The following is a 26,108-nucleotide window of genomic DNA, read 5'->3' as shown; positions in this document are numbered from 1 at the left end:
AGAGACAAGAGGTTAAAATTATTCTCTATTAAAAATAGGTAAAGGTTCCCTTCGCACATATGTGCTCGGCGTTCCTGACTCTAGGGGGCGGTGCTCATCTCCGTTTCAAAGCCGAAGAGCCAGCGCTGTCCGAAGACGTCTCCGTGGTCATGTGGCCGGCATGACTCAACTCCCGAAGGAGCACAGAACGCTCTTCCCTTCCCACCAAAGGTGGCCCCTATTTTTATACTTGCATTTTTTACCTGCTTTCGAACGGCTGGGTTGGCAGAAGCTGAGACAAGTGACGGGAGCTCACTCCGTTACGTGGCACTAGGGATTTGAAACTGAGCCACCATGCCCCTTTTAATAAAAACACAAATCTACAAATAACTATACTAGAAATTTATCCTAAGTAAGTAAAAAGGAATCAAACGGGCTTCAGAGACTTTAATGCAATCAAAACTTTAATTTATTTTTAAAAAAGTGTTTTTTCACAAACAGCAACAACATTTGAAACATAATTTTAACTCACAAGGAAGGAACTGAATAACAGGTTATGCTTACAACTCTATAGATAGAATAAAAATATATATTCTTCCACTATAACTTAAAAATGTTCCAGGCTGCCCTTGCAGTATTAAAAATATTACAGTAACAATTGGAGATAACAAATGCTAAACGCATCACTTTTTTTTTTCATCCTGTGATTTACTAATTGACTTTAAATCACTCCACAGTCCTGTAAATTTAAAGAAAGGAGCTATAAAAATTAGCCGGGGTTTATAGAAGATGGCGTGAAACTTTATTTGAGAAAGTTTTCATGTTCATTCTTACTTTTTAAAAATCTTTGATCTTTATTCAGAAGACGGAAAAATTAGCTTCTCTTTAAAAAAAAAAAAAAAAAAACCCCAGCCTTTTCCCTTACCCAGATTTTCAGTTTCCCGGACCTGTCAAAATTTGTTTTTTCCCCCCCACTTCTCATATTACAACTGTCAAAACCTTCTACAGAGCAGAAAGCCGCGAACTGATGAACTATGTTTATCCAACAAACAAACTTAACAAAAAACAGCTAGCGAAAACTGTGCCATTTACGCATTCGCCAACCTGGAAGGAGGAAATCAAAATATTGCAAGCCTCAACATTGGACAATCAGTCAACAACAGTAACCTCATCCAGCAAATTCTTTGAACCAGGATTATTAACTTTTTAGACAAGGAACTTGCTGGACTATATCATGAATGGTGTTTTCAACTTCCCTTTTCTAAATACAATCAACGAATATGTTTTGCAGAAAAAAATGTTTAAATTGTGTGTGTTTGTGTGTGTTAAAGGTTTATGCCCTCCTGGCACCTACACATTGGGAGGAGGGGGGGAATTACAAATATCGCTCTATTTCTGTACAAGGCATCGAAATATCTTTAAATGAAAATAATTAATGGAAACTATTTTAATGGAATAATTAATGGAAAGGAGGTACAGCCAATTTTCTTCAGTTTGGCTTTTCGTAGCTGGACACTCTTCCCAATTTCTCTGGATTTTGTTTCAAAAGGAAAGGAATTGCACCACCGTAATGCTCAACCCAGCTCGAGACATTTTTCAAATGGATTTAAAAAAAAAAAAAAAAAAAGAGGGCATTTGCAGAGTTGTGATCATCCTGCAGAAAATAATTTTGCGAAACTGCAGCAGAAATTCTTTGCGGGGGGGAAAAAACCCAGGTCGAAGTCAGTGACCTTTTCCTAGTATAAATGATTTAAATGCTTCTATATTAAAATAAAAAAATAAAGAAATAAGGACTTCCCCAACTTAAAAGCAACATTCACATACACAGAAAAAATATCACAGGAGTGGTAAAAACATTGCCTGGTTTTAACTTCCTACGCGGTGGAGTTTCCTCATTCAAAAACCAGGTGGCATTTTATTTTTTGTATGTCTCTTGCAAACAATTGGCGGAATTGGCCTAGTTTCGAACAGGATACTTCAGGGGGTCTCCATCTGCAGACACCCACTCTCCCCCATCAGTACTCCTGATCTACAATCAGGGCAACACCAGGAACGTAACTTACACCATGACATATTGGGAGTTATAGTTTTACCAACTTGACTGCCAACTCAAGAGTGAAGATCTCTCTTTCTCTGGTGGGTTGTTTATTTTTTATTTAAAAAAAAAAAACAGAATCTGCCTTTGCAGAAAAACTGAAGTTTGTTGGAATTCGTGCCCTGCGCCACCTAGTTGCTTCCGTCCCGCATGACAAAGCTGTGAATTAAGAGCGCATCGGAGCAGAGCTGCTGTCCATAAGTTGGCCGCCTGGATTTCAATAAGAGAAGATTGATGGAACACCTTTGCTTTGAGAGGCCTCGAGAAAGAGGCATCCTTGAAAAGAACATGGAAAATCAGAAGCTGGAGGGGGACCATCCTCACCCAGAACTAGAAACTTGAGACTGCCAACCTCCAGAATTGGATTGTCTTTCTTCCTCCAGCTTTTTCTCCGGCCCCCTTTCTTTTGCAGGATGTTCTCATTTCAGCTCCATCAGGGAATAGGTCGATTCGTGCCAGCTCCAATAAGGGAAAATGGGAAGGTCGGAGAAGGCCTGGACGGGAGCCGAGGGTTGGAGAACCAGTGGCTGCGGGGGAGTCACCCCGCCGGGGATCCACAGGCAGGGACAGGGCTCATAGACGCCTAAGGGGACGATCCCCGGCGGGCGGTGGGCGATCGGATGCGAGGGGGGCTGCCCCACCGCTGGGGGCACCCAGAGGCTTCCATCCGGGCCGCAGGATGGCTGGACGGGCGCCTCCACGCGAGGCGGTGGGGAATTCGGTTTGGATCTGCTGGCGCGCTTCCGCCGCAGGTACTTGCCCGGCTCGAACATGCCTCGGCAAGCCGGATCCAGCGTCCAGTCGCAGCCTTTGCGCGGGGCGCCCGGGCGGGGCAGCTTGACGAAGCACTCGTGGAGGCTCAGGTTGTGGCGCACGCTGTTCTGCCAACTGCGCTGGCCCAGCCGGTAGTAGGGAAAGCGGCCGGCGATGTACTGGTAGATGGCGCGCAACGGCAGGCGGCCGCCCGGGCTGGCTTCGATGGCCATGGCGATCAGGGCCACGTAGGAGTAAGGGGGCTTCAGGCCGCTCGCAGCCTCCTCCGGGGTATCCTCCCCGGGCCGTTCTTCCTGGCCCGAGCCGGCCAGCTCCGGGACGCAGCGCTTGGAGAGTTTCGCCGGGGCGCAGCGCTTGGAGAGCCTCTCCAAAGCGCGCGTTTGGCGAGGCAGCGCGCACGCCTCTCCTTGCCCTCCTCTCGTTTTGGGGGAGTCGGGGGACCCGGCCGGGCAAGGGCGCGGGGAGCCCCCGGAGCATTGAAGGGGATCCAGCTTTGGGGGCAATTTCCTGGGCTCCTCTTTTGGGGGGAGGGGGCGATCGCGGGTGAGCAAGCTGGGCGCCCAGCTTCTCGGCAGCCTGGTGCGCTTCTGCGCCCGGCGGTTGACCTCCGCGGTTCAGAGACGGGTCAGCGGGAGAATGTAACTTTCCGGAGCGATGTAACAAACTGTAGCCCCACTTTTGAACCGAAGACAAATTCCTTGTGTGTCCAATCACACTTGGCCAATAATACGAATATGAATTCGAATTCTATTCCTATTCTATTTTCTATTCTATTCTTCATTCCATTGCATTCCATATTTTCTATTCTATCCTACATTCCATTGCATTCCATATTTTCTATTCTATTCTTCATTCCATTGCATTCCATATTTTCTATTCTTTTCTATTTTCTTCTATTTTCTATTCTATTCTTCATTCCATTGCATTCCATATTTTCTATTCTTTTCTATTTTCTTCTATTTTCTATTCTATTCTTCATTCCATTGCATTCCATATTTTCTATTCTTTTCTATTTTCTTCTATTTTCTATTCTATTCTTCATTCCATTGCATTCCATATTTTCTATTCTATTCTACATTCCATTCCATATTTTCTATTCTATTCTATTTTCTATTCTATTCTTCATTCCATTGCATTCCATATTTTCTATTCTATTCTATTCTCTATTCTATTCTTCATTCCATTGCATTCCATATTTTCTATTCTATTTTCTATTCTATTTTATTCTATTTTCTATTCTATTCTTCATTCCATTGCATTCCATATTTTCTACTCTATTCTCTATTCTATTATAGTCTTCATTCCATATTTTCTATTCTACTCTATTTTCTATTCTATTCTTTATTCCATTGCATTCCATATTTTCTATTCTATTCTAATTCTACTCTACTTTATTCTACTCTACTCTATTCCACCCTCCCTGTGGATTGCAACTTGGCTTTTCCTTCGGATATTCGTGGCTAGGGGTTTTTAGAGCTGCCTGCACAGTTTTAAATATTTTTTTATATTTATGATTGTCTCAGGCCTTGGTGTGATGAGGGGAAAGTTGGTTAAAAACAGCCCACAATCCAAAACAAGGATTACAAGGGATATGGCGGCTCAGTGGCTAAGATGGTGAGCTTGTCAATCGGCAGTCAAGTGGTTCGAATCCCTAGCGCCGCATAACAAAGTGAGCTCCCGTGACTTGTCCCAGCTTCTGCCAACCTAGCAGTTTAAAAAATGTAAGTAGAAAAATAGGAACCACCTTTGGTGGGAAGGGAACAGCGTTCCGTGCTCCTTCGGCATCAAGTCATGCCAGCCACATGACCATGGAGACGTCTTCGGACAACGCTGGCTCTTTGGCTTAGAAACAGAGATGAGCACCGCTCCCTAGAGTCAGGAATGATTAGGACATATGTGCGAGGGGAACCTTTGCCTTTGCAAGGATTAAAAATCACAAATTTAAAATTGCATCTTCAGAAGCATGCGCAAATCTGCGGTCAGAAGGGCTGCCCCCTTGTGGATACCTTTGGCCATATCATTCCCCCAGAAAAAGTTTTTATAATTGAATTTAATGTCAAACAGCGTCTTTATACAACCACAATCACTCCATGCACACGCTGTTTTTTTTTCCCCTTTCTTTTTTCATTTCTGCTATAATTTTGCACCAGTGAGGTTAAAACCAATTTTGTTGTATTTAAGTACTATGACAATAAAGATTATACTTATACTTATACTATACTTATACTTTAGAGAAGCACCTGGGAAAAATAGTTAACGTTGGCCACAAAAGGCCAGTTGTTACCTTGCCATTATTGCTTTGCAATATTGTTTGGCAAACACGATTTTAAATTAAATGGAACACAAAACACAATGAAATACATTGCTTTTCTTTGTGGGGTGCAATGGCACACTGTATCCACCAGAGGGCAGTTTCCTAAGTCATTATCTTCAAGATTCTTTTCAATGTTTTTATTAATAGTCCTCGCTTTACAATAATTCATTTAGTGACCATTCAAAGTTACAATAGCACTTAAGAGTAACTTGTGACCATTTTTCACACTTATGACCATTACAGCCTCCCAACGGTCACGCGATCAAAATTCAGATGCTTGGCAACGGATTCATATTTATGATGATCGCAGTGCCCCGGGGTCATGTGATCCACTTTTCCGACCTTCGGACAAACCAAGTCAGTGGGGAAGCCAGATTCCTGGGTGACTGACTTAACAACCGCAGTGATTCACTTAACGAACGTGGTTAAGAAAAGTCGTAACACGGGGCAAACCAAACTCCCTTAACTAATTTCTCACTTTGCAAGCTGAATTTGGGGGCTCGATTGTGGTCGTAAGTTGGATCTTATCTGGATTAAAATTAAAATTTCAAGTGTGATTTTTGCACATCAGGGCCAAAGCAACTTTGAAAGTTTAAAACTTCCCTCTACTTTTATACAGAAATAAGGACCTGTGAATTCTTAAAGGGACAGTCTTAAGATACTCATTAATGTAAATTTGGGGTCAGGTTTGCCCTGGGATATAAATGCAGATTTTATTTGGGCCGTTGATCCTTTACCCTCGGCGACACCTGCCCGGGGGGCGGGGGATGCTACATTTCACCCCACATGTTGGGTTTGGTAGGGGGCACCAGCTTGCAAAGGATCAATTCTGTTTAGCAAACAATTTGCTTTCTAAACCTCTCCTCCCTCTGTGATACAAGAACAAGACCTGGGCTTCCCCAGCAGCACGAAGCCGAGTCCCCACCCTGATAAACCCCTTTTATTTAATTTACAGTGAATTTCACTCCAGCAAAGTCTTTCCTCCTCTCCCACAGTCTTTCAAGGTAGTTCACAACTACCGAACTTTATCAGGCTTGGAGAGTGGCCAGGCTGATAACTCTCAGATGCCGCAATACTTGGCAAGAATGCAGGAATGAACGAATGGCGTCCTGCAAGCTCCTCTCTTATTACCTCTGGGAGGGGCCATTCACCGTCCTTCTGTGGCCTTCCTCCCAAGTCGCCCCTTGTTCCTTAGCTGCTCCCTTCGTCTGGCAACACTGCGCATGCGCACATCGGGAACAGGCTCCAGCTGTTCTTCTGCCTCACTGATGTCCGACTCCTGAAGGTAGCTGATAACTGTCATACAACCCTGGAGCCTTCCCCAGACTCCAGGACTGGCCCATCTTCCTCCCCAACCTCCTCACTGTCCGAATCTGCTGTTGCTGGCGGCTCCACAACAGACTTAAAACTCAAGATGCAACGTCACTTTTATTCTCAACTGTTTTATAAAGAAAAATAACCTTCCAAACGCAGAACATAAAACATCTCAAGAGGGGAAACATAACAAGAGGGGGAAACGCCCTCTCCTTCGACATGAAATCTGAAACACCCCCGAAAGGCGGATTCGTCTCCGGCCCCCTTATGTATAAAATGAAATAAAAGATCCCGTCATTTTCTCCAACGGCCTTCCCATTGGTGGTGAAATTCAAGCCTCGCAGGAACACAGTGTATATTTGATTGTTCTTGTACATTCAGCAAGTAGCTAGTCCTCAGGGGGTTACCGCTACAGTTGCGTGCCTTTGCGTGTAACAAAAGATGCAAAGATCCAGGGGAGAGAGGGACTGCTTCGACAGAAATACGGCAAATTGGAAAACAAACTCCTGGATGTGAAAAATAAACTTTTCCGTTGCCAAACGTTAAGACCTTATTCCCCAGGAGGAAAGGGAAAAAAAAGAGACGGATATGAAATATACATTTAAAAAAACGTGTGTGTGTGTGGTTTCCCCCCCCCACATCCCACCTAAAGTTTAAGAAAATAAGTTTGAAAACGGGTAACCCTTAAGATACACCTTAACACTGTGATCAAAGGAACACCAGTGTGACTTTTTAATAACTGTTTCCTAGCACCAAAAATACAGGCCTCTTGTTCGAGCTATCGTGTCGTCCCTGTGTATATTTCGCTGATTTTTTTTTTAAAAAGCTGCTTTCTTGCAACCCCCATGGGGCGAGAACCCCCCTTTTGAGAAATTCGCCCTACGAAGCAAAATTAAACAAGACGGATAGGGTGGTTTTAAAGAAAGCCTCTTTTAACACAACGTTTGAAATTTCTGGAAAACAAAAAAAAAAATACTTTGAGAGAAGTTTCATGGGAGCTGGGAAGAGACCCAGGATGGAAAAAATTGGAAACTTTTTCAACCAGAGGGAACTCTGAGAAAGTTAACTGGATATCCTGCACCATCCCTGAGCCCATTGGCAATAAGACATTGAACGTCCCGCTTTCCAAGCCAGGATCACCGATGGATAAAGTTGTTGGGTCTTAATCTTGGCTAAAAAAATAAATAAATTAAAATTCCTCTCTTGCTAAAGAGGCAGGGGGAAAAAAAAAAAAAGCTTTGAAGAGGTCTCTTTTTGTCACGCCCTTAAAAAAACAAGCAAAATCAGCCTTCTAACCCATGTTGCACAGCCGGCTAAGGCAGAAGAAGCATTCTTATCATTTTAGCCAGCCGAGGTGAGCCATACGAGGAAGGTTGAAACTTGGGTGTTTAACGCAGGAAGTTACTTCCGGAGCCGAGTTTAAATTTTCTAAATTTCTAGCACACACCACCAGCTTTTCTCTGGCTGGAAAAGGAAAGGAAAAAAAGCCATCTGGTTTCATCTTTCTCCCTCAACTGCTAGTTTTCTACATGCAGGGGATTTTCTCCCGCAGCTGAAGTAACAAACATCCAAATGCAAAAACCCAATTGAAGGAACCCAATTGGTTTGGGGGAAAAGCAGGATGTCATTAGAGGCCATTTAAGCATGGGGAAAAAAATAACAACAAAAAAAAATCACTTTAATTTGCACAGGTTTACTTCTCCTGATGCTAATAAAGATGTCAGCCCACTGACCCATTTTGCCCTGCATGAAACTTCTCAAAAACTGTCTCCCTGGCCTTGAAAATTAATAAATTAAGAACAAAGATAGACACAAGTAACAGAGACTTTCTCCAAACGTCCCACATACATTTGACTTGAAAAGCAGTGAAACTGACCGGATCCTGAAAAGCAGTGAAACTGACCGGATCCTGAAAAGCAGTGAAACTGACCGATATCCTGGAAGTCAGCAACTTATCCAGCAACGCAAAGGGACTGGTTTTTTGCCCCTCCCCTCGGCCACAGAAAGATTAGGAAAAGAGAGGCCGGGGCTTGGAAGACCAAAGAGGATGGAGAGAAGGACTCTCCCAAAGTTCTTAAGTTCTCTCCGTGAGCCAGCATTTAACCACCATTCGAGGTTTGTGGCTGAAGGGCGGAACGCAACCGCAGCCCGCTTCCAAACTCCATCTCTTCATCCCACATTCTGTACAAATTGGGGGAAACCAGGGGGGAAAAAAAGTCAAGAGCGCTTCCCAATCCACCCAGGCTCTTCTCAGAAGATGGAGAAGCAGGCGAGGAATATCAGGGCAGCCACAGCGATCAGGAGAAACAGACCGGATCCCGCTGCCTGTGCGGGACGCGGCCATGCGACGGAGAAGGTCCTTGTGATGTCCGAGTCTCTTCTGTAAGCTCGCGATCTCCAGGACGAAAGGAAATGGGGAAGACCCTCCCCACTTTTGGGGGGCGGGGTGGAGTGGGGAGCTGAGGCTCATCGCAACGTTTGGTAGAGGTAAGCCGAGGTGAAGATGGCGTTGACCGTCAGGCTGACGGCCAGGAGACCTCGGAGAAGGAAGTTCCCAAAGCAGCCTAAGAAAGAAGGGAACCACGAGAGAGAGAAAAAGCGTTCGAGTTACCATTTTGGTTTTCAAAAGCAACGTCTTAGGAAATGCTGTCTCTCCTTACAGAATAACAGAGCTGGAAGGGACCTTGGAGGTCATCTAGTCCAACCCCACACCCTACACCGTTTCTGATAAAGGACAGTTCAGTCTCTTCTTGAAAGCCTCCAGGGATGAAGCCCTCACAACTTCCGAAGGCAACTTCTGTTCCATGGGTTGATGGTTCTCAATCAGGGACCTTGCAGGTCATCTAGTCTGACCCCCTGCTCAAGCAGGAGAGCCTATTTCGTTTCTGACAAATGGCGGATAATTAGAACAGAATAACAGCCGGAAGGGACCTTGGAGGTCTTCTAGTCTGACCCCCTACTCAAGCAGGAGAATATATCTTGCTGAATAAAACTCCGCAGCGGTGACAGGAAGGGCATCTGGCCAGTAATAAACACTGCTAGCTCCGTTCAGTTGCTCAGACTCCACCCCGCAAGGAATGAGGGGGGGGGGGTAATTAAAGATGATGATGATTGGGGTCTTAAGTTGAGGACTACACCTGTATTCTAATTTCTGGTTTGTCATCTTTGCCGCGCGGCGGGGGAAAGGGAGGGGAGCTTAAGATAACGATCAACTCACCCTTCCAGCCTGAAGGTTCTTCTTTTGTGGTGGTGTCAACAACACAATTGGATGAGTGGGACGAACCCTCCGCCTTTTTCCCTGAATCCTCGGTGGAGACGCTGCTGGCCGCTGTCACATCTGTGGGGAAAGTCAAAAGTTGAACTGTCCATGGACCAAAACTTTCCCCCCCTCCTTCATCCTTACACTCAACTCGACATTTTCTTAAATTCTCACCCAATTGTGGACAAACCAAGTTAGGTAAAGATTAAAGGTTCCCCCTCGCACACATGTGCTAGTCGTTCCCCATTCTAGGGGGCGGTGCTCATCTCCGTTTCAAAGCCAAAGAGCCAGCGCTGTCTGAAGACGTCTCCGTGGTCATGTGGTCGGCATGACTCAACTCCCGAAGGCGCATCAAATGCTGCTCCCTTCCCACCAAAGGTGGTTCCTATTTTCCTACTTGCATTTTTTAACGTGCTTTCGAACTGCTAGGCTGGCAGAAGCTGGGACAAGTCACGGGAGCTCCCTCCATTACACAGCGCTAGGGATTCAAACTGCCGAACTTTCTGACTGACAAGCTCAGTATCTTTTTTTTAAAATAGTTTTTATTAAACATTTTTACCTTTAAAAACAGAAAGAAAAACACCCCAGAAAAAAACAAAACATACATAACAATATAAAATAATTATACAGTGTCTTAGCCACTGAGCCACCCTTCAAACCAAGTTATCCATCCATAAATTTACCCAAATCTGGTTCGGGGTGTGTGTGTGTGTGTGTCAACTGATTTTAAGTGTCCTTCCAAAGATGAGATATGTTTGAAATGCGACTGCTCCAAGCGCTAACCAGTAGGGCCAATAAATGCCCCCGCGCCTTACAGAATGAGAGAGTTGGAAGGGGCCTTGGAGGACTTCTAGTCTGACCCCCCCCCCCAACCCCCTGCTCAAGCAGGAGACAAAAAATCCGTAGAGATTCTTGGTCATCCAGATCAGGGTTGTTTCCAAGGTGCTTTTTTTTAAGGAGGCCACTAGACTTTCTTGTTTCTTTTTCTTTCTTTCGAAGACATTTCGCTTCTCATCCAGGAAGCTTCTTCAGCTCTGAAGAGTCGAAATTGAGAAGTGGATGAGAAGCGAAACTTCTTCAAAAGAAAAACAAAAACAAAAACCAGAAAGTCCAGTGGCCTCCTGAAAAAAAGCATCTTTGAAACAACCACGACCAGGATGACTGAGAAACTCTGCAGAATTTTAGCTATACAATTTGGGATGAGGACCTTTGGAACGGTGTGGGAGTAGGAATGGATTTCCAGAGGGGGGGAAAAAAATGCAGACTACAGAAACCATTTGCACCACTCGGAGTCTCCGAGAGTCACCAACCAATGAAGCGAACTAATTGTCTCCTGCAAACTCCACTCCCCTTTCGCTCCTCTTTTAGTTCCCCTGGGAGGGGCCATTCATCGTCCACCTGTGACCTTACTCCCAAGTCGAGCCCTGTTCTTTAGCTGTTCCCTTGGTCTGGCAACTCTGTGCACACTGGGAACAGGCTCCAACTGTTCTTCTGCCTCACTGATGTCTGACTCTGAAGGCAGCTGATTGCTGTCAGACGGCCCTGGCCCCCTCTCTGCCTCCGACACAGAGCCCTCATCAGAGCCTTCCCCAGACTCCAGGACTGGCCCATCTTCCTCCCCAACCTCCTCACTGTCCGTATCTGTTGCCAGTTCCCACAACAATTACAGCCTTGCCGGACCCACGGGACTGCCCTTGGAGACTGTCCGGTATCTACATCTGGCTCTTCCCATGTCTCCAAAAGGAGCCTACCTGGTGGGCCATGCTCTCCGAAGTGTGTTTTTGGAAAGACGGACCGCTCCGGAGTGAACAGGCTGTTTTCCGAAGGGGCGAAATCTTCCCCGTGGTGGAGTTCGCTTTGTCCCCGGAAGAGCCGTAGCTGCTGCCCCTTCAGGTTCAGTCGAGCGGGGCTGATCAGAGGCCGGCGGAAGCGCAAGGAACTGGAACTGGAGGCCATGGAGCCGGCTACCGACGGTGCCGGCGAGGGCACCGGCGAGGGCATGCAGCTTCCGGAAAGGACTGGGAAATATTCTAGAAGGTCGGAAAGAAGCCGAGAAAAATGGGCGTTAGAATTAGCCGCATCCCAATTCCGCGCAAAATGGATATTCAATATTTTGAGAAATTTGTGGGCTCAGGAGTTTCAGGGGGAACAGGGCAGAAGCCCCCCCCCAATCCAGCTGTTTTCTTGGCCATCACCCCACACCAAAGGGGGGTGGCTCCATTGTGGATGGGGGAGGGCCGACCTTCCCGGCCTGATTCTACACAGGGTAACGGAGGCTAACATCCGGATTCCGGGTGTGGCAAGAGGGAAAAAAAAAGGGAAGTTCGTCCAAATGGGGGATGTGGAAGAGGAGAGGGGGACCCCACGCCCTCCGCTCACCTGATGCTGCCCAGTCCTTGGGGCAGGAGGCCTGCGAGGGCGGCCGACTTCCGCTGAACAGGTAGCCCGAATCTCAACACAGAAAACAAAAGATAGTTTTTAATCGGGATGGGTGGTCGAGGTAGGGTAACTGCGGCAATGTTATTGTATGAAGGGGGCAAAAAAGACGCAAGGAGAGGGGATGATCCAGATGGCGGAATCTGAAGAGGTGGCGCAGTGGCTAGAGGGCGGTACTGCAGGCTACTTCTGCTGCCTGCCGGCTGCCTGCAATTTTGCAGTTCGAATCTAACGAGGCTCCAGGTTGACTCAGCCTTCCGTCCTTCCCCGGTGGGTCAAACGAGGACCCGGATTGTTGGGGACAAGAGGCTGACTCTGTAAACCGCTTAGAGAGGGGAGTGGTGCGGTGGCCTAGAGACAGAGCTCTTGCCTCATAATCAGAAGGCTGTGTGTTCAATCCCAGGCAGAGGCAGATATTTCTCTCTCTGGGCACAATGAGAAGTTATCTGCAAGGTATGATGGAGTCATTAAAAGATGATGATGATTGTGGTATTAACTTGAGGATTATACCTGTAGTTAATTTTTAGTTTCCCATCTTTGTCGTGGGTTAGGGGGAGCTTAAGATAACGCTGAACTCACTCGACTATTTAACAAACTTTACACTAGTGAAGTAAATATCGGATTAAAAAAAGCAGGAAAGCCAGCTGTTCTGTCTTCAGCAAGGCCAAACACACAAAGGACTAGAAACTTAGAAAACTTGGAAAAGCCACCACCACCACCACCACACCAGCCAAAGTAAGGAAAGAAAACAAGCTTACCAGTCCTGGCCAGGGAAGGAATCGTGCCGAGCGAAAGGGCCCGATTCAGCCGCCCGGGGAGGGAAGAAGAGGACGTCCGACGCGGGGAGCAGAAAAGCCGCTGGTTCAACTGGAGGATACTGGGAGGACTGGGGATGAAAGGGAGGGGAGGAGAGGGGTAGGCGAAGCTGAACTCGGCACTGCTGGGGAAGATGGCCGCTTGGTCTCCGGAAGAAAACCTGCAAGGGAGACACACACACATACACAACGTTGCAAGGGCTTGCACAAAAGCTATCGGTTTTTTCTCCCCTTTCCCGCATTTGCTCAATAAAACAAAATCAAGTTTGTTTCAAGCAAATGGGGGACTTCGTAGGGGGTTTCGCTCCAAGGCATTTTATGGCGTTCCAGATGTCCTTGTCTCTCTTTTATTTATACAATCTCCGTAAGTCATTCTCTCTTGTAGCTTGTGGTTTGGCTTACATTTTAATAACGACAATGTTTTTTTTAATAATTTTGTTCTTTTAATTCAGTGCTGCATGCCTCCCGGCGTACTTTTTTCTGAGACAGCGGGGGTTGTGTAAATTTGATAAATAAGGTAAGGTAAAGGTTCCCCATGCACATATGTGCTAGTCATTTCCGACTCTAGGGGGCATTGTTCATCTCTGTTTCAAAGCCGAAGAGCCAGCGCTGTCCAAAGACATCTCTGTGGTCATGTGGCCGGCATGACTCAACTCCCGAAGGCACACGGAACGCTGTTCCGTTCTCACCAAAAGTGGTTCCTATTTTTCTACTTGCATTTTTTAACGTGCTTTCAAACTGCTAGGTTGGCAGAAGCTGGGACAAGTCACGGGAGCTCACTCCATTACGCGGCGCTAGCGATTCGAACTGCCGACTGTTCTGATCGACAAGCTGAGCACCTTAGCCACTGAGCCACCGAGTCCTTCTTGAAAATTTGATAAATAAATAAATACAATTGCAAATTAGTCTTCCTCTTTCTGTAAGGTTCTATAGAATCCTGAAAAGATGGAGTATGAGGCATTTTTGTTTTAGGGATGCATTTTTCAACCGAACAATTTTAAGGTGTGTGGACTTCAACTCCCAGGATTCCTCAATGGCAGGGGGAATTCTGGGAATTGAAGTCCACGCATCTTGAAAGTTGCACAGATCGAGAAAAAAGATCTAAACCAGCTACATTCTGCCCAAAGCTTAAAAGCACCGGACTACAATTAGCCGAATTATTTGATTTATATCTTCTGTGTGCAAGGAAATGTTCAGTTCCCTTCCCACAAAGAGGTATGAATTTCCAGGCAGTTCATCCATCCTTGGTGAGAAAAATATACCAGTACTTTTATCGGAGTTAGTGCCGGAGAATTTGAATTTGAAAACGACCCTTTTTTGGCTAATCGATAGGGATCTTATTCAAAAAGCAGGAATAGGAATGTGTGCATTTTTTTTTCTTGTCCAAATACCACATGCCTTGTTTGGGAATTGAAAAAAAAACCAACAGCAGCTGATGTTTCTCCGATAAGAGTATCACATCAGTGCAAGAACAAGACAGAAAAAGGTGTGGCTGAAATGGCAATGAGAATTGGGGAAGGGGTTTGGAAGAGAGGGAAGAAAAGAGAAAGGGGGAAAAAGACGAAGGAAAGATTGAGAAAGAAAAAGAGAAAAAAAGGGAGGGAGAGAGATTGATTGAGAAAGAGAGAAAGAAAAAGAGAAAGGGAAGGATAGAGAAAGAGGGAAAAAGAAAGGTAGGGAAAGAGAAAGATTGAGAAAGAGAAAGGAAGAAACAGAGAGAAACAGAAGGAAGGAGAGAAAGAGAAAAAAGGGAGAGAGAAAGGAAGGGTGGAAGAGAGAAAGATTGAGAGAAAGAAAGAAAGAAAGAGAGGGAGAGAGAGAAAGAAGGAGGGAGAAGAAAGAGAAAAGGAAAGAAGAGAAAGATTGAGAAAGAAAGAGAAACAGAGAGAAAGAGAAGAGGGAGAAAGAAAAAGAAAGGTAGGTAGGGAGAGAGAAAGAAAAAAGAAAAAGGGAAGGAGAGAAAGAGAGGAAGAGAAAGAAAGGGAGAGAAAGAGAGATAAAGAGATTGAGAAAGAGAAAGAAAAGGAAGGAGGGAGAGAAAGAGGAAGAGAGAAAAGGAAAGAAAGGAAAAGAAAGGGAAGAAAAAGGGAGGGAGAGAGAGAGAAAAAGGGAGAGAGAAAGAAAGAGAAGAAAAACTCACGAAAGGTTGTGTCGAACCTGTGCCATTTTGTAAAAAAAAAAGGCTTTGCAAAATAAAGGTGCTTTTTTTCCACCTGGATTTTAAATAAGACGCAGAGAGATTTTGTTTCAAGGGATGCTCCAGTGGATGGGAAGCATTTAAAAAAAAGAAGGGGGGGGGGGTTTAGAAGGTGCCGGAACACAATGGGAAGAAAAACCTGGCAGACAAAAACACGCAGGGATGAGTCCTCCTCCCCTCCGAGACAAAGAAACAGCCCCTCGCTTTAATCTGCATCCATCATCTCTTTCAAGGAATAAAGAAATAAACTGGACCGAATCCCTTTGGCCGGCTCTCGTGCAAGAATGGCTTTGTCTCTCCATCCGGGCACTGCCCATTGGTCTGAGGGCTGGGCACATTTACATGGCTCCCTGCCATTGGCTGAGCCCAGACGGTGTTTGGGGAGGGGGCGGTTCACAGCTCCCGCGAGCAAGGGGATGGGGGGGGGAGTCACTGAGGCGGCTCGGGTACCAGCCAATTCCTGGACAGAGGCGGCTGATGGGGTGGGGGGCACCAAAGGCATCATTTGAAGCTTGCTGGGTGGCAGGCGGGAGGAAGAGGAAGGCAGAAGAGGCTGAGGAAGGAAGGAGCAGGCTGGTACACGATATGAACCATCTTAAGGAGGAAGCAACGGGGTGGGAGATCTTGGAAAGTTGGACCAGCTGTTAGCAAGGAGTATCAAACCTTCCCTTCCCCACCATCCAGTCAGAGCTGAGGAAGCTTCTTGGGAGGAGAAGCGAAATGTCTTCGAAGAAAAACTAGAATGTCCTGGGAAAAAAAGCACTTTTGGGACAACCTTAATCTGGAAGTACTTGATGATCGCTACAGGTTTCCGAGCCAAAAGAAAATGTTCCCGATTTGTACCCCGTGATTCTGCTTAGCCGCCTTCTCAACTCCTTCTCCTCCTCCGAAGCAGGCGCAAGAAGCCATGAGGACTGGGGACATGATTATAGTTTTGAGCTGAAAAAGCTATTGTTCGGAGTTCAGGTCTGGTGGGCTGAAGATGCCACAAAAAGGATCTTACTTATTTTGAAAACTTTAAAAGTAAAGCTTCTCCTCGCACACATGTGCTAGTCATTCCCGACTCTAGGGGGCAGTGCTCATCTCCGTTACAAAGCCGAAGAGCCAGCGCTGTCCGAAGACGTCTCCGTGGTTCTGTGGCCGGCATGACTCAACTCCCGAAGGCGCACGGAACGCTGTTCCCTTCCCACCAAAGATGGTCCCTATTTTTCTCCTTGCATTTTTACCTGCTTTCAAACTGCTAGGTTGGCAGAAGCTGGGACAAGTCACAGGAGCTCCCTCCTGTTACGTGGCGCTAGGGATTCGAACCGGTGAACTGCTGACTGTTCTGATTGACAAGCTCAGCATCTTAGCCACTGAGCCACCACATCCCTGTCCCTTGAAAACTTTACACATCTCTAAATCTCTTGATTGAATTAAGATCACGTGAAGTGTTAATACCACTTTATAAAGCCTTGGTAAAGCAACACTTGGAATACGGCATCCAGTTTTGGTCGCCATGATGTAAAAAAGATGCGGAGACTCTAGAAAGAGTGCAGAGAAGAGCAACGAAGAGGATTAGGGGATGGAGGCTAAAACATATGAAGAACGGTTGCAGGAACTGGGTATGTTTAGTTGAATTAAAAGAAGGACTAGGGGTGACATGATAGTAGTCTTCCAATATCTCAGGGGTTGCCACAAAGAAGAGGGAGTCAAGCTCTTCTCCAAGGCACCTGAGAGCAGAACAAGAAGCAATGGGTGGAAACTAATCAAAGAGAGAAGCAACTGAGGAGAAATTTCCTGACGGTGACAATTAATCAGTGGAACAACTTGCCTCCAGAAGTTGTGAATGCCCCAACACTGGAGGCTTTTAAGAAGAGACTGGATAGCTATTTATATGAAATGGTATATAGGCTATCCTGCTTGAGCAGGGGGTCAGACTAGAAGACCTCCAGGGTCCCTTCCAACTCTTGTTATTTTATTTCTTTGGCGGGGGCCAACACAGTTTTTATATACCAACGCACCCCAAATTTTGCTTTTTTTGCAGGGGAAAAACCAGTCCTAGTTGAGCCATCCTGGAAAGACCTAGAGGGCTTCTGGACTCCAAACGCCATTGATGATCAGGGATGATGGAGATCGGAGTCCAAGAATTCCAGGAAAAGCAGAGAGATTCCTCATGGCCCTGGTGAGAATTAACCAAGTTCTTCTGAAGCCTGACATTAAAACCATTAAAAGCAAGAGATACCAGAAGGTAAATTTAGCTAAACCTGTAAACCAGGAAAGGAGGTGCGAAAGATTTTCTACGCTGTGTTTATCTGCACGGCCCGGGTTTGCTGATCATCCACAATCCTTCAGCTCCGGAGAAGGTGCTCAACCTATTTACCCTTTGCCAACAGCAGTTGGGGGAATCCCCTTAAAGGTAAAGTTTCCCCCCGCACATCTGTACTAGTCGTTCCCGACTCTAGGGGGCGGTGCTCATCTCCGTTTCAAAGCCGAAGACGTCTCCGTGGTCGTGTGGCCGGCATGACTCAACTCCCGAAGGTGCACAAAACGCTGTTCCCTTCCCACCAAAGGTGGTCCCTATTTTTCTACTTGCATTTTTACGTGCTGGGTTGGGAGAAGCTGGGATGAGTAACGGGCGTTCACTCCGTTACGCGGTGCTAGGGATTCGCCAAACTGCCGATCTCTCTGATCGACAAGCTCAGCGTCTTAGCCACTGCGTTCTTTGGGGATCACCTTAGAAAGTCTTCCCCCCCACTCTACTTTCCGTTACCAAGGAGGGAACGGCGAGCGTTTTTTATTGGAGCAAGCGTTATCCACCGTCACGATATACAGCAAGTCAAAAAAAAAAAAAAGTCAATTGGAAAAGCAGTATGGTCAAAGCGCCTTTTATTTTCAACAATTAGTGTTAACAAAACCAGGCACAGGGATTAAATATTAAAAGTTAAATAATCATAGTTCAATCATCATCGTCATCATCGCGACGCCTGAAACATTTCCTAAAGCTTCAACAGGTCTTTAACCCAGTTGGCCGAGAAAAATAATAATAATGAGGATCTTGGACAATCAACTAATTTTTCCCTAAGACGGAAACGATCCCGTTGAAAATCCGGAGGGGGGAGGGGGGGGATGGAAAGGAAAATCCGATCAGCTTTAGTTAAATTGCTGAGCTGGTTTCAAATAGGTTTAAAAATAGTTTCTATCCTCCGGCTGTCAAGACTCTTAAACACAACCACAATCACTCCATGCACACACGGAAACGTATTTCTAGTTTTTCTTTTGTCTTTGCTTCCCCCCCCCCCCCAAATTACTTGCACCAGGATTATGCTTTATGCTATTTATGTTGTTTGAATTTTTTGTCATGGATTGCAGCAGAGAGGCTAAAACCAATTTCGTTGGATGCGTGATGCACAATGACAATAAAGGCTAGACTATGCTGCTCCGGCTGCCCGCTACATGGTGAAATAAACAGTTGGACGGAGATGCGCGAGAAAAATCTAAAGAAAACCCGCAAACATGGTTATTTTATTATTTCTGTGTCTCCGGCTCAGCTCCGAGAGATAAAATTTAATTTAGATCTAGGCCTCCAAGCCCAAGTAACCATCATAACAGGGTTTGACCCCTTTTTTCAAGTTAAGTTATTCAGGAATGGAAAAAGAGCCAGAGATTCACATTTTTATCAGGGGTCCTTGGTGCTCTCTGAGCTTGCCTGTTTTCTTGCAGACGTTTCATTGCCCAAACTAGGTAACGGCATCAGTTGCGAGGGGAGTTACCTAGTTTGGATAATTATGAAACATCTGGAAGTAAACAAGCAAGGCCAGAGAGCAATAATGACTCTTCATGTCAACCCTGAGCCACAAATATCCTCCTTTTATTAGTATTATTTTTACCTCCCAGGTCCGAGCGGAGGAAATAAAACTCCGTTTTGCTGGTGGGACCCGCTGAGAATTTGTCACGTTAAGAAATCAAAGCTTATTCAACTAAGTATAAAGATATCTGCTCCAGTTAAATATAAGTTGGTTATAATATCAGAGAATAAATAATCCTACATCCGTGATTCCCAAGATTTGATTCGCCTATCTTCTTCACAAGGCCGCTTTTTTTTTTCTCTTTAAACCAAAGCAAAAGATTAAAAATCAAAATTGGAGGAAGGATTGAAAAAAAAAAAAAAACCACGAAGAAGAGAGAAAAAAAGCCTCCAGACCCGGGAAGTCGCACTACAATTCCTATCAACCACTGCACTCCTGTGTGGGCAATTGATGGGAGCTGTAGTCCAACCCTGGAAAAGAGGCGGAGGAGAATTGCAAAACTCTTGAAGAGATGAAAAAGATATTAAAGGTATTAAAATGCACAAACACACAAACATGCCCAGGATTAAAAATAAGTCCTCGCTTCTTTAAAAACAAGCCAAGGTGAGTAGGTTAACAAAAAAAAAAATGGATTTTCTTATATTTTCTGCAAAAAACACCAGGTTTTTCCAGAAATTACAGGTCAGAAAGAGAGGGGAGAGGACCAGTTATGCGTGGGCTTTTGCAAGCTGTCTTCCCTTGGTCGAAGCCCTTATCCAAGCGAAGTGCCCAAAGGCCACGTGTCAATTTAAGAAGTGGGGGAAAAATAAAATATGAAAAAGAAAACACCGCACCCTTCAAACCAAAGCCAACCCCAACATCCCCATGCAAACGTAAACGTACCCCATCTTTAGAACATGCAAAGAAGTGCTAATTCAAACCAGGTTCAATCCACTTTTAACCGCGAAGCCTCGAAGTCCATTAAAAGATTTTTTTTTTGCCCAAGTTCCTGGGATGTCCATAGAATTCCTCTTCCAGTGGGTTTATTCATTCATCACTTCCCTTAAGGCAGGGATGGCGAACGTTTTTGGTACCGAGTGACCAAACCGGAAGATGCGTTTCTGGAGCTGTGGAAACTTGGAAGACCAGCTGGGCCAGTACGCATGCGCGTGGCACCTGGTCTTCTGGTTTCCAGCACATGCCAGCAAGCGGATGTTCGCGCATGCCGGAGTGCCAGAAACCCGAACATCAGCTGGCCGGCCTGCATGCGCGCACAAGAAACCAGAAGAGCAGCTGGCAATGGCACACGAACCCATAGAGAAGGCTCCGCCATCACAACCTTAAGGGATTAAATTGCCTTCGACTCATTTTATCGACGTAATTTCTTTTTTGCTTTAAGCGAGACACCGCAACTACCCTAGTCAAAAATCAACCCGGCTCTCAAGACTGAAATGGGATGTTCACAACCATCCGTTTCTCTCTCCCCAACCCTCCCTGTCCCATGGAAGTGAAGCCAAGCCAGCCTGGGCGTGGCTCAACGGAGATGCCCCTCCCTCCCCCGGTAGCTGCCCTAGAGGAAGTGAGGAAGAGGAAAAAAGCTGAGATGGGAAGAGCGAAGATGAAGCCACGGGGAGAAATCTGAAGGCGTTTCAGGCACTTCAACCCCTCCCCCACTCCACCCGCCCGCCAAAGTCACTGCCGAGGCTCTGACCTTCGGGGCCGAGGTTTCCACTGACCCCCGGGCTTCCGCGTGGCCACGGCGGCTGCGAATCCCACCAAGCAGCACAGGGAGGTGGTACTGAACTTGGCGGTCTCCACCCAGCTGGGGATGTCCACCTGCAGATACCTCTCTACCAAGTGGAAGCCCATCAGCAGCAGCCACAGGAAAGCAGCGAAGGCGTCGATGCGTCGGAGCCTGGAAGGCAGAAAAGAGCGGGTCAGCTTTCGGGATAACCTGAAGGAAGACACCCTTGCACCGGGGTGTGCGTGTTCTGAGCTCTTCCCAAGAGCAGGAAGCAGACTCTTTGTCCCAACAAAAACCCCTTTTATTTATTTGCTGTGAATTCTGCTCATTCACATCCAGCCAAGTCTTTTGAGGGAGGATTTACGGTCACAGACCTTATCTAGCTTGGAGAGCTGCCAGGCCGATATTTGCAGAATTTGGCAAGGAGCCTCCGAGAGTTAGGAACCAATGAAGCGAACTAATGGCCTCCTGCAAACTCCACTCCCCTTTCGCTCCTCTTTTATTTCCTCTGGAAGGGGCCATTCATCGTCCTCCTGTGGCCTTACTCCCAAGTCGACTCCTTGTTCTTTAGCTGCTCCCTTCGTCTGGCAACTCTGCGCATGCACACACTGGGAACAGGCTCCAGCTGTTCATCTGCCTCACTGATGTCTGACTCTGAAGGTAGCTGATAACTGTCAGACGGCCCTGGCCCCTTCTCTGCCTCCGACACAGAGCCCTCATCAGAGCCTTCCCCAGACTCCAGGACTGGCCCATCTTCCTCCCCAACCTCCTCACTGTCCAAATCTGCTGCCAGCTTTGCTGGCGGGACACAACACTGTGTCTGTGTGGGTGTTGAGGACAGGGGGAGTTAATCCTCGATTGACAGCAATCTGCTTAACAACCGTTCGGAGTTAGGACGGCACTGAAAAATTTATTTGCAACCAGTCCTTGCACTTATGACTGATGCATTCCAAGAAGAACCCCAAAAAGGAAGATTCTACTGAATCGGTTTTACCTTCGGCTAATCCCCCTTCAAAACCTCTAGATCAGGGGGTATCAAACTCAAGGTCCTGGTGTCAGGCCTATAAGCCATCTTTTAAATTTGGGCCTTCAGGACTGCCCCATTTTCTACTGTGGGAAAACGGGAGAGGGGATTATATGGAGTATGGGAGATATATAGTCAAAATAACATTCCTTTCTCAGAGAGTGTGTGAGAGTTGGAAATATTAAAGGACTGACTCGTGGTGCCTCTGCCAAATGAAAACAGGCCAGCGTGTGTGTGTGTGTGTGTGTGTATGACGCGGCCACATGCCCCATTTTCGGCCGGCAGTGCTGCAGAAGGACGCCACCCCCCCCCCCCCGTTTCAGCCGGTGGGGTGCTGCAGACGGCGTCCGTCTTGTCTCCCCACTGGCCCATGGACAAGAACTACAGGGCCTTGATGAAATCCAGTTTGACACCCTGCTTTAGAGCTTTTATGAACAATCTTTTTCCTCCCAATCCCCCCCCCCACTTTCTTTTCTCCTCATCCCTTTTTTCCCCTTGCATGCTGTTGTCTCCAGAATATACCTTTCCAAAGCAAAGACTGCCTGTGTTTACCGCTCATTGGCCGGAAGCGTTGTAAATTTAACCTTCTCCGCGGCTCAATTTTTTGCATCTCTACACCGGTGTCTAAGGTTCAAGGGTTTTGTCGCGTGCTGCAATTCTGCTTGGGAACCGCCGGTGGGCTCCACAGTGGCTAGGGCTTTTAGTTAGGACAGGTAGAGGAAAAAGGACGCCGCGCTAGGAGGAGACTCTATGGTGGGGAAAGTGGACTTCCGGTCGGATTGAACGGGGTGGGAGGATGGAGCTTCCAGCTTTGTCTCCCAAACCCCTGCCCTGGGAGATCTAAGCGCCCCTACAACATGCTGGGTTATCGAGAGTTTGCATCGCAATCGCGGGCCCTTGGCTTCCTCCATCTCCCAAAGTCATTCACGCAGACCGCCCCTCATCGTACCTGATCCGTCCTCCCAGCAACATAGCCAGGAGGCAAGTGGACAGCCCCAGGATGACCACAGCCGTTTGATGGTTCTTCCCATAGATCCAGGCGGCTTCCAGCATCTCCACGGCTTGCGCTGAGAGAGACTGGATCGCCTCCTGCCAGTCCATCGATTCCAGGAGGGAGCCGTTACGCGGCAGAATCGCCGGCGGGGGTGGCCCGGTCTTGTTCTTTGACAGACCTGGGCTTGGCGGAAGCGGCGATGTCGCAGAGCCCGAGAAAAACGGGTCTCCTGACCCGTAGAGCGCCATCACCACAAGAGTGGCACAACTGAGGAAGGCTACAATCCTCAGCAGGATCACTCGCAGAGGGGTGGTATTGCCCACGGAAGCCGAAGCGTAAAAGCTCTACGGGGGGAAAAAATGAAACTTCAGACAACACAGTTCTGGTGTACGTTTTCAAAAATAAAACAACCATTTGACCAGGATGTCTCCTGCCTTGAGTAGGGGCTGGACTAGAAGACCTCTCAGGTCCCTTTCAGCTCTAAGAGTCTATGTTCCATCTTGGCGTGATCAATTTCTGGGAAACGTTTAAAGAGAATGGGACAGAAGGAAGGACCTCCCTCTCTCATCATCATCATCATTTAACGACCCCATCATCCCTTGTAGGGTGGACTCTGGGCAACTGAATGAAGACGAGTGTTTTCATGGCCAGATGCCCTCCTGTTGCCAATGAGGAGTTTTGTTCAGCAGATATATTCTCATTGTGCCCAGAGAGAGAAAAATCTGCTTCTACCTAGGATCAAACTCACAGCCTCCTGATTGCGAGGAGAGAGCTCTACTACCTCTAGGCCACCACACCTCCCTCCCTCTTTCTCTCTCCCTCTCTAAAAAAAGGGGTTCAGCGTCTTCTCTGCACCAAATCAAGGGGGAGGGGTGCTTTGCGGTCCTGGAAGACGGCACCAAGATGGGAGGTCACCTCTTCCTACCTGCATGTAACTCTTGTCGCTTTTCCGGCTGTTGAAATGGTGCCGGAGGAGGAGGGCTCGAAGCTGGCGGTTTTGATACTTGATATAATATTCAACGGCGGCTTGACAGGGCCGGCAGAGTTTATAGGTCTGCTCCAAGTGGTGTTTATATACTTCGATTTCTTCATCGTATTTGCCCTGCCCCAAAAGAGAGAAATTGGAATGAAGAATTTGATTGAGTGTTGTGGCCTGTCAGCCGCCGGCCCCTCCAGCAGCTGAATCAGAGGAGGAGGAAGAGGCATGGGAGACAGGGTCAGCATCGAGGCAACCTGAGGGAATGGAGCTGTCAGCGAGAGAGAGAGAGAGAGAAGGGGAGGGAGAGGGAGGGAGACAGTGAGACGGAGCCTGGGCCGTCCGCCAGCCCTCAGATGGAGTGTCCACAGCCCCCAGGTCTGGAGGTCGCTGATGAGGAAGAGGAGGAACAACAGAGGAACAACAGAGAGGAGAGCAGTGGAAATCTATGGGCCGGTCCTTGGGACAGAAGCGCCATCGCTGCTAGCGAAGCCCCACCCTAGTTCTGGGGATAAAAGGCAGAGGAGAGGAGAGCAGTAGAAATCTATGGGCCGGTCCTTGGGACGGAAGAGCTATCGCTGCTAGCGAAGCCCCACCCTAGCTCTGGGGATAAAAGGCAGGGGGCGGAGATGAATAAATGTGGTAGACAACTATTCATCTTCCGGCCAGACGGACTTGTTAGCCTGCCGTGAAAAGACTTTTTGCCAGGGCTGCCGGCGTGCCTAATAAAGGAATCTTTAAGTTCACTTCAGAGGGTTTGTTGTGTTTGGGGAGCTGGGTCAGAACAGATAGGTTGTCAGGTTTCTGAAAGATGCCCTAATTAATTCATGAGGCTCGAGCCAAGTTTCAAAAGAAATCCAGTCCTTTATTAGGAACCCCATTTTGGCAATACCCCACTGCAGTCAGATCTGACCTTATTTAAATTATGGCTGAACTTTGCCCCTGTTTCTTCCCTCCCCTCAGTCTGTGTCATGAATCACATTCTCCAATGAGGTGCCCGCCTCACAAGCCTGCTGTACTAATCTGAGATCCGACAGCAAATGCTTTATGAGTTGAAATAGGGTCCGTTTAGGAGACCAGTAACGGCTATCACTGCAGGTGGATGAACAATTACAGAGCAAATTCAGTTAAACTAAGCCCTCTTTACTACCCATACAAGTAATCCTCGACTTAAAACAGTTCATTTAAGAACTGTTCAAAATTACAACGGCATTGGAAAGAAGTGACTCAAGTGACTTTCAAACTTACAACTTGGCCATGTGATCAAAATTCGGATGCTTGGCAATTGGTTCATATTTATGACAGTCGCAATGTCCTGGGGTCACACGTGACCCGCTTTTACCGACCTTCCAACATGCCAGGTCCATGGGGAAATCCGGATTCACTTAACAACCGTGTTACCAATTCATTGATTCATTGAACAATAAGGGATAGCGTAAAAGGGGGCAAAACTCATTTAACAAGCATTTCACTTAGCAACGTTCAGTTTCAGGCTCAATTATGGTGGTAACGCGAGGACTACCTGTGTTTCCTTAAGCACCTGGAACGTGCAACTGTGTAGGGAGACAGCAGGGAAGTCCATCACAAAAATAGCGGTACAGAAAGGGGCATGAGCCCCGTTTGCGTACTTTTGGAAGAGGACAGGCCAGAAGTAAACAATGCACCCATTTTACACATGAGCAAGACTAAGGCCAGGGGCAAAACCAGCCAGGGGAAGGGATTTTCGTTTGCTGTCCCGCGGGGGAGGGCTCCCCCCCTACCTCTTCTCGGGGGGTGAAGGACGCCAGTTGCTTAATCTTCACAGTCTGGTGGTTGTTACACTTCTTACAAAGAAGAACTTGGCTGCTGACCCACTGTTGGGGCTTGGTGCGGTCGTAAAAGGCCTCCGCCCCAGACACGACATGATTTAGATTCTCCATGTATTGAGCTGGGATGGGCTTGTTGTAATCTCCATTCTAAGCGGGACGGAAAAAAAAAAGAAAGGAAGATTGTAACAAATCAGTTTTAACCGCCTTCGAAACCTCCACACCTGTGATGGTGAACGCATGGCATACGCCTTGCCTGTTTCTCTTCTAGGCTTCTGGCATGCATGCGTGCACGACGATCAGCTCTCCTTTGCGTGCGTGGCAGTGCCGAAAACCGGTGTCAGTGGCGCATGCACGCCAATAACCCGAAAGTTTGGCTTTTCCAGAGCATGATCCCTTTGCGTGCGTGGCGGAGCCAAAAAACGGCACACAGTTGTGCTAGAATCCAGAAGTTCAGCTTTTCTGGAGCGCGGCCCTGGCGGGCAAGCGTGCATGCATGCGCATCATGTTTCTGTACCTTTTATGAACAAATGCCGGGGGGGATAAAAATCATTTTTAAAAAAAGAATTTAAAAAATTTAAATCGGATTTTTTAAAAATCTTAAATCGGATTTTT

The 26,108-nt window shown here is 46.9% G+C and overlaps 1 protein-coding gene across 1 annotated transcript in view; it reads right to left on the bottom strand.

The window, feature by feature from the left end:
• Nucleotides 1–6,571: 6,571 nt before the first annotated feature.
• The window catches only part of TMEM201 (transmembrane protein 201), a 30,864-nt gene continuing 11,327 nt past the window's right edge, over nt 6,572–26,108 (bottom strand). Inside the window, exons 3-11 of the mRNA XM_032231878.1 lie at nt 25,449–25,643; nt 23,638–23,814; nt 22,668–23,056; nt 20,662–20,865; nt 12,930–13,147; nt 12,115–12,186; nt 11,487–11,765; nt 9,694–9,813; nt 6,572–9,040 (exon numbers count right to left, since the gene is read on the bottom strand). Coding sequence (XP_032087769.1) covers nt 8,943–9,040; nt 9,694–9,813; nt 11,487–11,765; nt 12,115–12,186; nt 12,930–13,147; nt 20,662–20,865; nt 22,668–23,056; nt 23,638–23,814; nt 25,449–25,643 — 1,752 coding nt within the window. The 3' untranslated portion in view covers nt 6,572–8,942. The remainder of the gene's footprint in view (nt 9,041–9,693; nt 9,814–11,486; nt 11,766–12,114; nt 12,187–12,929; nt 13,148–20,661; nt 20,866–22,667; nt 23,057–23,637; nt 23,815–25,448; nt 25,644–26,108) is intronic.

Source organism: Thamnophis elegans, chromosome 15 (genome assembly GCF_009769535.1).
Source record: "Thamnophis elegans isolate rThaEle1 chromosome 15, rThaEle1.pri, whole genome shotgun sequence".
In the NCBI taxonomy this organism is placed as follows: Eukaryota; Metazoa; Chordata; class Lepidosauria; order Squamata; family Colubridae; genus Thamnophis; species Thamnophis elegans.
Note: the sequence above shows the minus strand (reverse complement) of the source record. Positions and strands in the feature narration are given on the sequence as shown.